The sequence below is a fragment of the Saimiri boliviensis genome, chromosome 3 (assembly GCF_048565385.1).
Source record: "Saimiri boliviensis isolate mSaiBol1 chromosome 3, mSaiBol1.pri, whole genome shotgun sequence".
Lineage (NCBI taxonomy): Eukaryota > Metazoa > Chordata > Mammalia > Primates > Cebidae > Saimiri > Saimiri boliviensis.
This window is the reverse complement of record NC_133451.1, coordinates 102747666-102765123: the sequence shown is the minus strand read 5'-3', so window position 1 is coordinate 102765123 and position 17458 is coordinate 102747666. Positions and strand designations below refer to the sequence as shown.

The 17458-nt window shown below is 40.8% G+C and overlaps 1 protein-coding gene across 1 annotated transcript in view; it reads right to left on the bottom strand.

Annotated features, from left to right (window-relative positions):
• ENPEP (glutamyl aminopeptidase) overlaps positions 1-7029 on the bottom strand; it is a 91307-nt gene extending 84278 nt beyond the window's left edge. The window contains exon 1 of the mRNA XM_003929456.4: positions 6088-7029. Within this exon, the coding sequence (XP_003929505.1) occupies positions 6088-6731 (644 nt within the window). The 5' untranslated portion in view covers positions 6732-7029. The remainder of the gene's footprint in view (positions 1-6087) is intronic.
• Positions 7030-17458: the final 10429 nt, after the last annotated feature.

The following is a 17458-nucleotide window of genomic DNA, read 5'->3' as shown; positions in this document are numbered from 1 at the left end:
TAATGACAATAATCTCACCAACATTTCCACTCAACTCTAAAATCTTTAATTACAAGCTCTAACCTTGTGCTTCAGACTTACTTACACAAGTATCTACTAGTCACCTCCTTCTAGATATCTGACAAGCCATCAACACATCTGACACTGAACTTATGACCTTCCCTTCTAAACTGGCTACTTCCCATCTATTTCCAGTATCAATTGATGTGAAGGCTAGCTGGGGCCTCCTAGACTCATAAGTTTAACTCACCCTTCCTCATAGTCAATCCATCTGCAAATCTTGACTGCTTTACCTCCAAACTATTTTCTCCATTGTGCCCTCTCTTCTCTATCCTGAAATCACTTTTCCTATCTGATCCTTACCTTCACTTTCCTGGATTGCTGCAATATCTTTCATATACCCAAAGGTATAGTTGAGTTAACTCTTCCTTTCACCATCCATATCCAAAAAGTCACCGGGTAATTTCTCCTTCATAATGCCTATCATGGCTATTTTTCCTTCTCCTCCATATGGGTTTTTCTCAAGGATATCTAGCTAGCCTCTTCCTATAAACTTCCCCTACAAACTAATTTTCTTGTCCCCACTATGCTTTTCTGAGTCAGCGCCTTTCCTTTTTGCCTGCATTTACTTTCTCACTTGTCTCTGCTGCTGAAATCCCACCATAACATCAAAATTAAGCTTAAATCCTGCTAGTGCTATGAAGAACACCTTGAAAGCTCAAATTAGAAACGATCTCTTTAAAATTCCAGTTGTACTTCCTGTCAATTCCACTGTTTCTCTGCCTTGAAACTATGAAGATTGCATTCCTAAGTACAAATATATATAATATAAACTCTTCCCTTCCACAGGTGGGGAGAAAAGAAACCAAGGGAAAGTTTTCACGCTAAGTGGAAATGTAGAGATGTTACTGGTGGAAGTTAGGCTCGTTCATGGGAAAGGAGCTGTGATAATGCAGTGTGTCCCAGCATTTGTCAGAAGATACTAGTCATGTGAGAGCTTATGTGAAAATATTTCCATATATTCCATATTTATGTGAAAATATTTCCATATATTCCATTTACTGTGTGCCAAACAGTAAACAAGAGACATATATCCCTACTCCTAAGAACTCCACAGAAGAATCCACAGTCACAGATAATTGGGAAACTACATAATGGACATTATCATATAAAAACCTCTGAAAACCCTATAAATGCCAGCTACTCAGAAAGCTGAGGTGGGAGGATCACTTGAACTCATGAACTCATGAGTTCGAGCTGGGAGTTCTACCCCAACCTGGACACCCCAACCTGGACCCCATCTCTTTTTTTTTTTTTTTTTTTTTTTTTTTAGAGACAGGCTCTCGCTATGTTGCCCAGGCTGGAGTGCAGTGGCTATTCACAGGCACGATCCCACTGCTGATCAGCACGGGAGTTTTGAGCTTCTCCGTTTCCGATCTGGGCCGGTTCACCCCTCCTTAGGCAACCTGGTGGTCCCCCACGCCCGGGAGGTCACCATATTGATGCAGAACTTAGTGCGGACACCAGATGGGCATAGCGCACTACAGCCCAGAATTCCTGGGCTCAAGCGATCCTGCAGCCTCAGCCTCCGGAGCAGTTGGGACTACAGGCACGCGCCACTGCGCCTGGCGACCCCATCTCTTTAAAAAAAAAAAAAAAAAAAAAAAGTCTCCGAAAAGTTCCGTAATTTATAAAAACAAATCACTTTGCATTTAGTATTATTGCACAAACTGATTTAACCACAGAATCTGTCCCCTGCTATTCCTCTGAGGAGCATTTCTTGAACCCGGGAGGCAAAGGTTCAAGCAATCTAGTTGCATAACTAAGACCCCATGCAACTAGAATTCTTCAGCACATACTTTGGGAAATGCTAAGTAAGCAGAATTCAAACGCTGGCAAGGAAAAGCCAAATCTTGGAGAGAAGAAAACATACTTTGGACTTTGAGTAGAAGGAAAAGTCTTTGGGGAAGGAAACAACTGGAAATCCTAGGTAACATGGTGAGAAAATGGGAAGGAGGAGGGTGTGGTCAGAGAAATATTCCAAAGGTTCCAATCCTTCCAAGTGATTTTCCTCAGACTCTAAAGGATAGACCAGAGAGTAGGAAGAGGTAGATCAACACAGGAAAAGTGACTCCGCAGTTCTCAAACTTTCTCCCTCAAGCCCCGCTACAACTCTGTCCCCAGCAAGACAGTGTTGGATTCCAGATTGGTTCCTGTCTCTTTTCTCATGTCTCAATCTTGACAGAAAGCAACTTGGGTAGCTGTGAAGTTTGTGAAGCTCAAAGTCCTGATAGTATTTGCAGACATTAAGTAACTTTGGTGACTACTCAGTGCACTCCTGTTTAGTCTGCATCGTGGCTGTCACATTAATATCCCTAACTGCTAACACTCAATCTTGGAGTTACATTTTATGTTAAGGTCAGAAACTGTAATTTTGACTCCGTACTTCAAATATATTACTATGATGACGTTTAAAATGAGGCAGACTTCACATATGACGAAGCTCTCTCTGTAATATGAAAGAACAGCGCTGCCCCCAGTGAACCCCTGGCAGCCCTTATATGGAGCCTCCTAGAGGCTGCATTGCCAAAATGTTACTCATAGGCTTGGGGGAGGGGGGGGGGAAGCAGGATGCACTTTTCTCATATGCAATATTTCAGACAAGGAAAACAAAAAGTATTCCATTTAGCCTAAATGAGGTTACTGAGCTGACGCCAGATCTGTTCCAAAACCATGTGTGTGCAGTACAGAACTGGCAGCATCCTGTGTAATGTGAGAGCTTCAACTGCTCTCAACCAAGCACACAAACTTGGGAACACCAGTCCTCAGTGAGAACCGAACTGAGCATCAGCCTTCCCCACTGATCTGGCTGCCATCTCATATTCTCCAATCAAAATTCAAGTCAACCAAGCTTCAGAAGGGCACCTCTCTGGTATATATTTTATGGTAAAATTAACTGGTACATTAAAAATATAACTCAAAGAGTGAGAGTGAGTATTTGTGTATATAATGCTTTTTTAGACTCTTATAAAGTACGTAATAGAAATTTGCTAATGGAAACTACATAGTTCCAAATTTTTCGCCTTCCTATTAGGTATGAAATTTTATTTCACTTATTTTATAAATATTTTGATGGTTGTACTCAGATAAAGATTCTCTTGCCTTTATAACCTAAGAAGCAGTTTTAAAGTTTTAACAATAATATTTTAAAAGGCTTGACTCACTTTCACTTTAATCAATTTTTAGAATCTCTTTAAGGTGGATATTCTTCAGAATATTGCCCTTCCCTCTATCGTTGGTAAAATCACTTTTAAAAAATCATTGTGTTTTTAGTAAGGCTCAAAGAAATAGGCATTTTCATACATTGTTGGTGGAAATGGAGTTTGGGACATATTTTTTGGAGACACACACGCATATACATGTTCATGCATATATGTTATATATGTATATGCATGTACACATACACAGACATACATGCATTTATAGATAGGTAGTTGGTCCATATCCTAGGAATTTTCTTAAAGAAGTATTAGAAAATGTTCACACATAGTTATCTACAAGGATAGTCAGCATAAAGATGTGTCTTCTTCTAGATCCTTATGGGTGAAAAACTAGGAGCAACTTAAATTCCCACATGTAATGGAAAAGTGAATTGATGACATTATAGTCATACAATGGCCTACAAAGTATTTATCTAATCATTCATGGAAGAACACCAAATGACATATTAAAGCATTGATGCTACATTGAAAAAGCATGTTACACAATTCTATGTATAATTATGCCACAGCTATTTCAATCCAAAAAAGTACTAGAAGAATTTCTGCCTAAATGTTAACAATAGCTATACTTGGGTAATGAATGTGTGAATAAATTTTTACTTTTTCTTATGATTTTTCTCTCTTTTTCTGAGTTTTCTTCAATAAATGTATATTATTAGCCGGGCGTGGTGGCTCACACCTGTAATCCTAGCACTTTGGGAGGCTGAGGTGGGTGGAACACCTGAGGTCAGGAGTTCAAAACCAGCCTGGCCATCATGGTGATACCGTATCTTTAAAAAAAGAAAAAACATGAAAAAATTCAAAAATAAAATAAAATAAAATAAATGTATATTATTTATGTAGTCAATAAACAAAATGACTATTACAGTATCTTGGTATATTTGTACACTTTAACCCAGCAGTTCTGTTTTTAGGAATATATCCTAACCTAAGGAAATAAAGAGATGTACACACAAAGAGGTATTTCTAACTATGTTCTTTGGTGATTTGTTTATAATGATAAAATACTAGAAGGACTCAAATGCTCAGCAATAGAATTTGTTTTTAAAAATTGCAATGTATTCAAACGATGCAATATTTCACATCTTTAAAGTCAGATTCTTGGTTGTGCGCAGTGCCTCATGCCTATAATCTCAGCACTTTGGAAAGTGGAGGCAGGAGGACGGCTTGAGCCCAGGAGGTCAAGACCAGCCTGGGCAACATAGCAAGACCCTGTCTCAATAAAAAAAACAAAAAACAGATTCTTGAAAACATGTAAGAATAAGGGGAACTTCTCAAGACATATTAAGTAGAAAGGTATGTAGATAGATAGACAGACATAAAGCAATGAAAGGTTTGATTGCCTAGAAAAACATTAGAATATACATTAATATGCTAGCAGGGATTACCGCTCGGCAGTGAAATTGTTTACAGATTCTTTTAATTTTTATGTTTTTAATTATTTAATTTTTATGAACAGAAAAATATGTAAATGGTAAGAGTGTTTTATTGCTAGCAAAATTAAGATACAGGATTAATATAAGCATGACCCCTCCAGATATTTTCTTTAAACTACCACTCCTACTCAATTTATCAGTGTACCACACAGGAATACAGCAATATTTAAGAATTTTGTTTTAGTCCATGGGTCTGACAAACAGAAAGAATTTTGACCAAAAAATTTGCTTGCTCTGTAAGATGCTTAAAACAACAAACAAAAGGGATATTTGTGGGTGGACTGGCCCAAGACTCACATCTCTAAAGTATGACGAAGCTTTCTTAATCATTTACCTCTAGAGAATCTAAGTCAGCAAACGTGAAAGCAATCCAGAGACAACACAAGGTGTAGTGTAGCCTTCCTCCCTGATGCAAGGGCTACATTCACAGTGTGAAGGAAGGTTTTTGGAGTTCAGTGAGAGAGCTATGCCTTTAGCATAGCTCTGGTAGCAGCCAGTGATCAATACAAAGGCTAGATAGATAGGTGGATAAGTAGAATTAGTATCTATCGATCTAAATAGGTAGACATAGATATAGGTAACATGTAAACATCTCTGCTTGGAGGGCTAAGGGAAGAACAAACATTCATATGTATTTAATTACTCAATATATCATTTATGTTGCAAAAGGCTTAGCATTATGATTGCATATTGCATGATGAGCAACAAGCTCCAAAATGTATGTATGTGCTGCCACTGGTGTGTGAACTCAATGAGTATTTCCTGAAAGTCTGTGTGTAAAACATGGTTCCAGCCACAGGAGACAAAAAAGACAGCATCCTGCGTTCCTTTCCAGATGAAGACACAAAGACAATTCTGAGGATCACATGTAATGTTTCGATGTCTCTCTTTTCCAAAAAAGAGACATTGAGCCAAAAAAAAAAAATTGGACAAAATAATAACTGAAATGTATCATTTTTCACTCAAATTTGGTGTAATATCACTCTAAAAGTTCAGCTTGAAAATACTGCTATGTAGCCTAGGAATCTCACTAGTGAAATTTACCAAAGGCAGTTTTAAAACCTGAGATAATTCATGGAAATCTTCGAGATAGGGTGCAGTATATTATGATTTCTCCTGATGGAATAAAAGACTTACTGTGAGTTTTGACTCCACGAAGCTGGTTCACTACTTTCAAGTTCTAGGACAGGGTTTGGAGATACAACAGGGCAACAATTTTGGCTTCCCAGATGGACAACCAGAATTGAAACCAAGGACCAGTCAAGATCAGACCAACAAAATAATTAAAAGCGGAGAGTGAAAAAGGAAGGAAAAGAAACGGAATGCAGATATGTGAGCATAAGGGAGGTAAAGCAAAAATTAATATTTACTTGATTTGTCCGTTCTCCGTGTAGGTGGTTCTGTAAAACCCCACGAGGGAGCCGTTCAGCCAGCCGGCGAACTCCATGGTCAGGAGATAGAGGCCATCTCCACCGCTGGGGGTAAGCTCTTCCTCTGCCTCGAGCACCACGTACTCCTGCGGTTTGTACTCAAAACACCTCCGGACTTGCACCTGGTCCCCCGATGGCCTCTTCAGCACAGGGAGCTGGGTGATCCTGGTCTCCCGGAGGTGCAGCCACAGGTGGCGGGTGGGCGCGCTCAGGTTGATGGAGATGCTCACGGTGCCGGTGTAGGTGTCCTGCTCCAGCAGGGGTTTCACGTGCAAGTCGTAGTGGACAGGGTTGATGAAGTCTGGCAGCCGGAAGTTTTTCCACTGTCCGCTCTCATCCTCACTGGCAGGGCAGATGCCCTGGTCCTGGGCAGGCGGCCCCGAGGGGCTGGCCGTGGAAGAAGGCTGCTGGGAAGGAGCCGGCGCAGTACCCGCCCCGCCGTCCCCGGTGCAGCCACACGATCTGGTCAAGCCCACGGCAAGTCCCACTATTAATCCTACACCCACCACCACCGCACAGAGAATGGCCACATGTTTCGTTCGAATGCAGTATCTCTTAGAGCCCTCTCCCTCCGCAAAGTTCATTTTTGCTTCCGAAGTCAAGTGTTACACATAAAAAGATGTTAAATTTAACTAACTAACGTCAGCAGACTTCCTTTTTAAATTGGAAGGAATCCCCTGGTTTGGCAGCCTGTTTTCGCTTTCTCCACACCTCTCTCTGGCGTCTTGCGTCTTTGCTCTCCCTTTTCACGTTCCCACCAGCCACTCGGGATGAATGCGGAAACAAGGGGGGTGGAACGAGGACTCCGTAAGAGGAGCCGAGTGGGAGGAAGAGGACTGCAGAGAAGACTGTCACAGCTCCCCTTATAAACGACGCATCTCCACCCCTACCCCTCCTGCACTGCAGCGGGTTAAATATAAAACAGGGCTTCGCTTATCAGCCAACGGGAGATGAGCCCCTGCCAAAGCTCGGTCAGCAGCTTTCAGGGAGGGACCGTTTGGGTGAGGTGTGCTTACGATAGAGAATCTCAACCTTTGCCACTCAGTCTGTGGCTTCTTCCTGTTGTGTTCACAATCTCTCCCTCCTAACTAAAGGGCTTCTTGAATTTCAGCTATTTTATCAGACAGCTTGCCAAAGAAGCTAAATGTTTTCTTTTAATTCCTCCCCCTGCCGCCCCTCATATTATGTAAACATTCAAATTCTGTCCTTTGGAGAAGTCATGTCCTGGAATTGGGTACTCGGTGATTCAAGGACCACCTAGGTACTCAGTAAATATTTGTCGAATTCGATTGGGAAAGCATAGCCAGGTAACCCCTAAATCAGTTCAGCTGGTGCTGGATGAGAGAAGGGGAACTGAAAGAAATTAGACAAAGCAGTAGTGGAGCTGGAAAGCTTAAGGAGGGAGAGAGAGAGAGAGAGAGAGAGAGAGAGAGAGAGAAAAGTCTGAAAGGACAGAGGGACAAGGAAGATGCCCTGCTTGCCTCTGCAGTGTGCCTCCAAGTGAGATTGACTTCCTTAGACTTTGATGTGGTAGAGCACATTTAAAGTAGATTCCAGATGTGAAAATTGACCTGTGGGGAAATCCATCATCCATGCAAATCTATCGTTTTGTTTCTGAATGACAAGTTCAGGAAGAAAAATTGCCAAGAACTTCATATTTATGGGCAGCTTAGCTATGGACTGACATTTACAGAGGTTAAGTTGCTGCTCGAAGTCACACAGCTGGCAAATTAGCAGAACTGAGATTTGAGTTCAGGTTGTCTGAGTCTGAAGTCCATATATCTGGCCAGGTGTAGTGGCTCACCCCTGTAATCTAAACACTTTGGGAGGCCAAGGTGGGTGGATCACCTGAGGTCGGGAGTTTAAGACCATCTTGACCAGCATGGTGAAACCTCATCTCTACTAAAAATACAAAAATTAGCTGGATATAGTGGCACACGTCTGTAGTCTCAGCTACTCAGGAGGCTGAGGCAGGAGAATCACTCGAACCTGGGAAGCAGAGGTTGCAGTGAGCGGAGATTGTGCCATTGCACTCCAGCCTGGGTGACAGAGCGAGACTCCGTCTCAAAAAATAAATAAATAAATAAATTTTAGGGAAAGTAAAGTCCATGTATCTAACTACTGCATTCCACTACTTCCATGCTCTGAAGAGGATAAATATTCAAGGGTAAAGTAACTATGAAAAACTTAGTATTTTCCCAAATGCAATCCATGGATATTAATAGATATACTTGCCAAGTAACCAATGCTGGATTAAAGTGAAAAATCTTCTTTTACTACTCTCTGTTCTTGCAGAGCCTCCAGATGGTGACATACATCATGAGCCTCCCAGAGAGGAAACGGGATGGAGTACTTTCCCCATTTAGTTGACAAGAGAGCTTTTTCTGGTGAGGTAACTTTTGAGTGCCTTATGTTCCATAGAGCACACTCTGAGAATTGTTGTTTTACACTGTTCTAAATTACAAACAAAACAAACAAACAAAACTTTAAAAGCAAACAGGTCCATTTTACTCTGTAACATTTCTGTTGTTTTCTCATAAAATAGTAGTAACAAAAAAAGAATTAAAGGAAGAGGAATATGTTTTTCTAAATTGTAGGTCCATCTTGTATTTATAATTTTTACATTCTGAAGCAATCCTAAATTTCTTGAGATCATAATATGTTTAAGTTCAGCACATTAACTTCCTGAATTTTAGCCCTTAATGCCCCACTTTTATTGAAAAGATCATCTGACATTTCAATAAATGTTTGATGGGTCAAATATTTTGATATGTTTCTTAGAAATGAAAGGCAAAATGTGGCTCAAAAGTACCTCAACATAATGAAAGGAAAAGCAAAAAGTATTTGGAAGAATGTACATAAAATTATGTTAAATCTTAGATGTGGCAAACATATGAAATCTTTTAAACTTGCCCTTGTGGCAAACATATATGAAGTTTCTTAAACCTGGCCTTATCTAGAAAGATAACAATCTTGTCATCAGATCTTGTGTACAGAGAAGAATAACAGACCTTTGAGTTGGGTATACTTAAGGAAGATTGAAAATGGCCACCTGCTATAAAATATCTCTACGACTCTGCCTGAAATTCTACCACAAAGAATATACTATTTAAATGCAATTTTTTTGCCAGAAGAAATAAAATACTCTAAATGTACATATGGTGTGTTGTGGGTCAAGATGGCCAGGGGGAGACCTATGTTAATTCTAGCTAAATAATTATAAGCTTGTTTGGCTCAGAGTACACTGAAGTTTATACACCAAACTAAACCGTGTTATTCGTGCAGTTAATTAAAAATCAAGCAGCAACAGGAGACCTAAGGTAAAGACCATCCGAGAGCGCAGTAACACCGGGGAACACCGACGGGTGGTTGCAGAGCAGGCAATGTTACTATGGTCCCACGAATGCCTTCTCAACATGGAGACTGCAGGAGGGCCTCGGAAAGAGGGCTAATGCAAAGATCTCAGAGAAGTGAAGCGACCTCTGCTCACAAGATCCGGGAGGGTCTTTGCAGATGGGAGCTGGCAAGGAGGAGAACAGCCTTGCAGGGCAGAGATCACGGAACACCTCAGGCTCTGCCTAGATTCTGGAATGTGGAGTGATTTTAATTGCTCTGTGTCCTCGATGCTCCGGAGATAAAAGCCCCTTGATTCACTGGGTGTGGTCAAACGCAGTGGTTCCTCATCCGCTATATTTCTGATGCAGCTGCAACCTGATAACAATCGGTGGTAAACTCAGAGCACTAGTTTAGCATGTCTTAGAAGGATCTCACGTGCTCTCCACCTGACTATCTTACCTACTCCTTCACCTTCCCTTTCCATGCCCATAAGTCAATGAGATTGTGCACATAATAAAAGCCCAAAGCTCGGGGCTAGTGCGTTTTCCATGCTTGCACTGGTCCCCTGGACCCATGCTGTAACTTCTACTCTTGTGTCTCTATCTTTATTTCCTTTTCTCAATACCTCATCACTGCCAGGACTAAGGGCAACCACAGACAGAGATGGGCTGGTTCTCAACATCTGGCGCCCGACAAATGGGGTCTGACACCCTACGAACAATAGTGTGTGTGTGTGTGTGTGTGTGTGTGTGTGTAAGTTTTGAGTCCATGGCCCAGTTTTAGCCACAGTATCTTATTAAGTGTGTGAGCTTACTGCATCCAATGAATGGCACCATATATCGTGAGGATCAGGATATTAGGGTTACCTAATACAGCCAGAGGAGCAGAGGTAGAAGAGCCAGCATGTGCACCATCACAGGCATCCTTCTAGCTTAAATAGTTGATATTGGGTAATCTTATGTTGAATGAATCTACATTGGATACAAGTAATTTCAAAAGGCTACTGCTGGTCAATTTCCACTTATTAGGTCCAAGCCAGTGGAGTCAAAGAACAACAGTTTACTGTAGGTTCTATATCACAATCGTATCCCTTTTGACACATATATTATCATCTACTTTGAGTACCAAAATTCCAGTATCTGTTCCCTATTTAACATTCATTAGATAACTGTTCCCTATTTAACACTCAATAAATGTTTACGGATTGCTTAGTGAATAAACAAATGAACAAATAAATGAACAAGGAGAGGGAGGAAAACCAATAATCCAGAATGGGAAGGGTTAATCGGCATGCTGTGTCAGGAATGTTGAGAGAAACTCAGTTCAAATTCCGGGAAAGACTGGAAAGACATTCCCTGGGGGTGAGGACCTGGAAATCACATCTGATCTTGAGTAGGTGAGGAAATTCTTGGCATATCCCTTCACATAGCAGGTAGACTGATGCAAGAGACCCACTGTCACATCGAGGGCCAAATATGCGCCTCTCTTTTTCACTTAGAGCTTGAGTTTAAAGCTTTTCTGTTAGCTACCAAGAATTACACATCCCACAGAGGTATTGGGCTTTCCGTGTATGTGAGATGCTGTCTTAGTCTGTTTTGTGTTGCTATAACGAAGTAGCTGAGGCTGGGTAATTTATAGAGAAAAGAGGATTACTTAGCTTACATTTCTGTAGGCTAGGAAGTACAAGAAGCATGGCACCAGCCTCTGCTTGGCTTCTGGTGAGGGCTTTCACACCATCACAACATTAGGGAAGGGCAAAGGGGAAGTGGACGTGTGGAAAGTGGCAAACCCCAAGGTGCATCCTGGCTTTATGACAGCCCACTCATGGGAGCTAATTCATTCTCACAAGAACTAACCCAGTCTTGCCAGAGCAAGAATTCGTTTACTGTCGTAGAATGCAGAAGGGCACGAAGCCACGCATGACGGTAAAGAGCTGTCATGACCTAAACACCTCCCATTAGGCCCCACCTCCCAACACTACCACTGGGATCCAATTTCAATGTGAGTTTTCCTTGGAACAAACAAGCCGTATCCAAAGCATAGCAGATGCTGCTGGCTCACCTGGGCACTAGGAGCATCCCAGGAAATGTTGCCAACGAACACTACAGTGTGATTATTTGGCTGGCTCTTTACTCCAATCAGTAATCTGAGCTGAACACTATGGTTGAGGGAGTCAGGAGTTCAAGACTAGCCTAGTCAACACGGTGAAACCCTGTTTCTACAAAAATACAAAAATTAGCCAGACACAATAGTAGATGCCTGTAATCCCAGCTACTCAGGAGGCTGGGGCAGGAGAATCCAGCTGAACCGAGAAGTGGAGGTGGCAGTGAGCCAAAATCGTGCCATTGCACTCCAGCCTGGGCAACAAAGCAAGACTGCCTCTAAAAAAAAAAAAAAAAAAAAAAAAGTTGGGGGGCAAGCTAGATTCACAATGGAGGAAATAGATTCTGCAAATTGGGCCAGGCGTGGTGGCTCAAGCCTGTAATCCCAGCACTTTGGGAGGCCGAGGCGGGTGGATCACGAGGTCAAGTGATCAAGACCATCCTGGTCAACATGGTGAAACCCCGTCTCTACTAAAAAAAATACAAAACATTAGCTGGGCATGGTGGCACGTGCCTGTAATCCCAGCTACTCAGGAAGCTGAGGCAGGAGAATTGCCTGAGCCCAGGAGGCGGAGGTTGCAGTGAGCCGAGATCCTGCCATTGCACTCCAGCCTGGGTAACAAGAGCGAAACTCCGTCTCAAAAAAAAAAAAAAAAAGAAAAGAAAGAAAGAAAAAAAAAGAATCTTCAAATTGGACTATATATACAGGGAACAAGGAGGACCTGAACCAGTTTCTTTCCATCTTGCAACAGGGCCACTGTTATTAACCACGTAAATTCTGTAAACAATGTTGGTCAATTCAGACATTTCCAAATTTTAAAGGTTTAGTGAGAGTTGTGAGAGTTTAAAAAGGTGAGGGTCATCCAAGTCATGGCACCAAAAAAAAAAAAAGAAGAGGGTCATTGTAACTAACTTGGCGCTAACTGTGAGGTCTAAATCCATGTTGGCGATGTTCTTTGTGATGCTGGTAAATTTGCCTGTATTTCCAATGTCTGTGCCCTATTTGTCATTTTTCATTTGGCCTCAACAACTGTTTTAAAAGTTTCAATTGGTTTTAAGGCTAAGTGGACTAGATTAACTTTTTCCAAGAGGTGAAAACTGACGCAGATGTCAGGAGGAGTTTTAAGACAGAAAATGTTCAGCGTGCCACATCTAATTTTTGTTGGTGGGAAAATGATGAATTTGTCCAATTCCTGGCACAATAGGGAGATGGCGGAAAAATCAGGAAAAGAAGAAGAAAGAGGCAAGAGGCAAAGGAAAGGGAGAGGTAAAATAAGGAGGATTTTCAAAATAGATGAGAAGAAAAATAAACCTCCAAAACACATCCAAACAAAATTTAATAAAAAATAAAAATCAGGCTGGGCACAGTGGCTCACACTTGTAATCCCAGCACTTTGGGAGGCCAAGGCAGGTGGATTATTTGAGACCAGGAGTTCAAGACCAGCCTGGTCTACATGGTGAAACCCCATCTCTACTAAAAATATAAAAATTAACTGGGAGTGATGGCACACAACTGTAATCCAGCCACTTGGGAGGCTGAGGCATGAGAATCACTTGAGCCTGGGAGGCAGAGGTTGCAGTGAGCTGAGATCACACCACTACACTCCAGCCTGGACAACAGAGCAAGACTGCCTTGAAAAAATTTAATAAAAAATAAAAGTCAGTGAAACAGGAGGTTTCTATCTTCTCCATTCCTTGTTGTTTACAGGCTGATTTGAGAATTCTCTGCAGTTTTCTGGGATAGCCAGACTGATGCTCATGTCTCTCACCACTAATCCCTGAATGCCAGCCGATGTCAGTTCATAAGCAACAATTATGCTCCTGTTAGCCATTTGGATCACTCTAGACAGAGTACAGAGTAAGTTCACCTCACTGCCCACCTACCCAGGGAAAAGTGTTTCTCAGCCACCTTTCATTCATTCATTCATTCAATAACTTAGCAAATATTTGTTGACTCAATAAATATTTACCTTTCAACAAATATTTATGAAAGAATGTTAAAATAAACTTTTAAACGTAAGCATTAAAAGAAATAATAGTGAATATTCTTAATATTCTTAAAGGCATATATGTAAAGCCCTGCCTTATTCTCAGCATGTAGAGATTTTGGAAATACTTAGAAAAGCAAACAAAATAAAACGAAATGATTTATGATTCCTATAATTTTTAACTGCTTTTGTTTTGAGTTCCCTAATGTGCAATAATGCATTAGGAGAAAGTGGTTGGATATTAAAACAGCAGGAGAAAAATAATAGTGATAATGTAGTCTAGATTTCTGTTGTTCTAAGAATTTTGAAATTATCTTTATATGTATTTTTTCAATGCACTAAATAATAGATCTGTATTTTTAAGAGTTTTAAAACTTCCTGAAATGTTTAATTTGCTCAACATTTCCTTCCAGCCTTTGTGGTATCAGAATTCTGGGCAATATTTTCTTCTCTTCCATCTGCAGAAGTCTGCAAAAATAATGTTGGTATAGGGAAACTATTTCATCTGATGTTCTTTTACTCCATAAAGAGTCCAAGTGAATTATACTAGTAATGATTACTTTGGATCATGTTCTTCACAAAAATTCTAACAGACCCATTTCTTTACCTTAGGTAATATTAATTATTTATGTCAGAGGAAAGGCCTGCAATTTTACCATTTTTATTTATTAGCACTAGCTGTTTGAATTTTCTTTATTGCCACATTAATTTTAAGCAAATAAAATTGTCTTCAATTTTTGTTTTTCTTGGAAGTAAAGACTTTAACTACATTAAGATGATCAAAGTCATCTGTGTGGGTAATAGAAACATTATTTCTCTTGTTGCTGTTCTCTTTATTTAGCATCTCTTCTATTTTTAGTTTATGACTTTTTTAGAATGCTTTTGTCTTAAGCTAAAAAAAAAAATGCATCCCCCCCAACCCCCACTGAAAGATATCCACATGATAATCCCTGGAACTTGTGCATGTTACATAATATAGTTTTTTTTTTAAGTGTCTTTGCAGATATGATTAAGTTTAGGATCTTGGGATAAGAGATTATCCTGGACTATTAGAGTCAGTCCTAAATATACAATCTCATGTGTCATTATAAAAGGGAGGCAGAGAGATTTTACACACAGACAGAGGTGATGTGAAGACAGAGCAGAGAGAGATTTGAAGGTGCGGTTGACGGTGGTGGTCTTTAAGATAGGAGTGATATAGCCACAAGTCAAGGAATGCTGGAAGTCACCAGAAGAGCCAAGCAACAGATTCTCCCCTACAGCTTCTGGATTAAGATGACCCCGCTGTCCTTGATTTTGGTCCAATAATATTCATTTTGGACTTCTGGCCTCCAAAAATGTGAAAGAATAAATTTCTGTTATTTTAAGACAAGTTTGTAGTAATTTGTTACAGCAGCCACAGAAAGAGAATACAGCAGATTTTAGGTAGTCACTCAAAAAACATTCACATGTATTGAAAATCACAATGTGCCAGACATTTCAAATGTTGGAAAAGCACTAAATAAAAACACAAGTTAAAAGATAGTCTCAGGACAGAACCTTTTTTTTACGTAGAGGGAGGATCACAGTGAGATAAAATATTAGCTTTCCAAATAAGAACACACTTTCTTTTGCCCGGCGCGGTGGCTCATGCCTGTAATCCCAGCACTTTGGGAGGCTGAGGTGGGCGGAGTTCGAGACCAGCCTGACAAACATGGTGAAACCCTGTCTTTAAAAAAATAAAATAAAATAAAATAAAATAATTTTAAAAAGGAAGAAAAAAACACACTTTCTTTTTTCATTCACTTCTGATTTTCTAGAGATACATTGAGAAGTTGATTTTTGTTCTTTGGGACATATTTTGCTCAAGGTCTCAAAGATTTTTGTATGTTTATTTTCCAATTGTCTTCATGGCATAATGTTTGTTAACAGTGTTAATAAATTATTTGTTCAGTTAACAGGCTGTATGTAGTTCTGTATAAGCAACATGACTCCCACTGATTTTGTTTGAATCTTCTATTAAATTTGTGTCTGGGAAATTTTATGCTCACCTCTGATTCTAAAGCTTTATTTATAGATGCTTTTTTTTAAGGCCAATGATATTACAAATCCAGGGCAAAATAACACTATTTCTTGTGGATACAGTAATCTCCTTCTATCTTCTGAATGCTTTGCCTCATTTATTTCTACTCTTATCAATGATGGCTAGTCTGGTGAATTATTTGACTTCTGTATTTTAGATACTTTCCTTTGGTTTATTTTATTTTTTTTTCTTTTTTTCTTTTTTTTTTTTTTTTTTTTGAGACGGAGTTTCGCTCTTGTTACCCAGGCTGGAGTGCAATGGCGCGATCTCGGCTCACCGCAACCTCCGCCTCCTGGGTTCAAGCAATTCTCCTGCCTCAGCCTCCTGAGTAGCTGGGATTACAGGCACGTGCCGCCATGCCCAGCTAATTTTTTGTATTTTTAGTAGAGATGGGGTTTCACCTTGTTGACCAGGATGGTCTCAATCTCTCGACCTTGTGATCCACCCGCCTTGGCCTCCCAAAGTGCTGGGATTACAGGCTTGAGCCACCGCGCCCGGCTCTTTTTTTTTTTTTTTTTTTTTTTAAGACAGGGTTTCACCATGCTGTTCAGGCTGGTCTTGAACTCCCGACCTCAGATGATCCGCCCACCTTGGCCTCCAAAGTGCTTGGATTACAGGTATGAGCCACCGCGCCTGGCCTAGATACTTTCCTTTGATATCTCACTTTCCATTCAGCTTTTAAAGGATTTTCACGTGACTCTTTTATTTTTGATTTATCATTTGTATCTGGGCTTAAGACATTGATGTTCACATATTGTAAGGGTCTTAGCTTTACTGCTTATATCTCTTTACTCAGGATTCAGATATGTCTCCATGTGTGAAATCACCAGCTACAGCCCATCATGGATGGGTTGGAGCACATGAAAACTTCAGATATTAATACCTTTGAGAAGGAATTTATTTTGGAATAATCAGGGATTCTTTTAGTCCCAAATAACGAAAAACTTAAGTTAATTGTGGCTTAATCTATAAAAACACCTAATTATCTCTCATCATAAAAAGTCTGGGGCCAAGTGCGGTGCCTCAAGCCTGTAATCCCAGTTCTTTGGGAGGACGAGGCAAGCGGATTGCTTGAGCCCTGGAGTTTGAGACCAGCCTGTGCAGCATAGTTAGACCCTGTCTCTATAGAAAATACAAACATTAGCTGGGTGTGATGGTGCATGCCTGTAGTCCCAGCTACTCAGGAGGCTGAGGCAGGAGAGTCAGTTAGGCCTGGAAGGCCAAGCTGCAGTGAGCTGTGATTACCTCACTGCACTCCAGCCTGGGCAACAGAGTGAGACCCTGTCTCAAAAACAAAAAAAAGAAAGAAAAAGAGTCTGGAGGTAGAGACTATTAACATGGCACTCAGTGATGCTATCAAGAAACTAAGCTCTCCCTTTCTTTTCATTCCAACATCTCCGCTGTGTGGACTCAAGCTGACTGCCACAGCCTCAACTATCACAATGACATTGAAAAGCAAGAAGTGGAGAGAGGGAAAAAGAATAGAAGATTTTCTCTTAAGCGGTTATTTTCTTTTATCAGTGAAGAAAAGGTTTTGCAGAGGCCTTTGGCAGGCTTCCCAATATGACCGTGTCCAGGCCTGGATCACAAGTTCCTTCTGCAGTTTCAACCACGTTCTGCTGAGAGGAATGTAATAGGAGCAACTAAATGGCCTTTGGGTAGACAGTAAGGCTGCTGCCGCACTTTGAGGAGCACAAACGGCCTGAATACAAGAAACTCGTGGCAGAGGGAAAGACAGGCCCGAGGAGAGCAGGAAGTTCGCACTTCCCATCACTACCTGCCGCCCTTCTCCCCTCCTGCACCTTAACTGGCTGGGGTTTTCT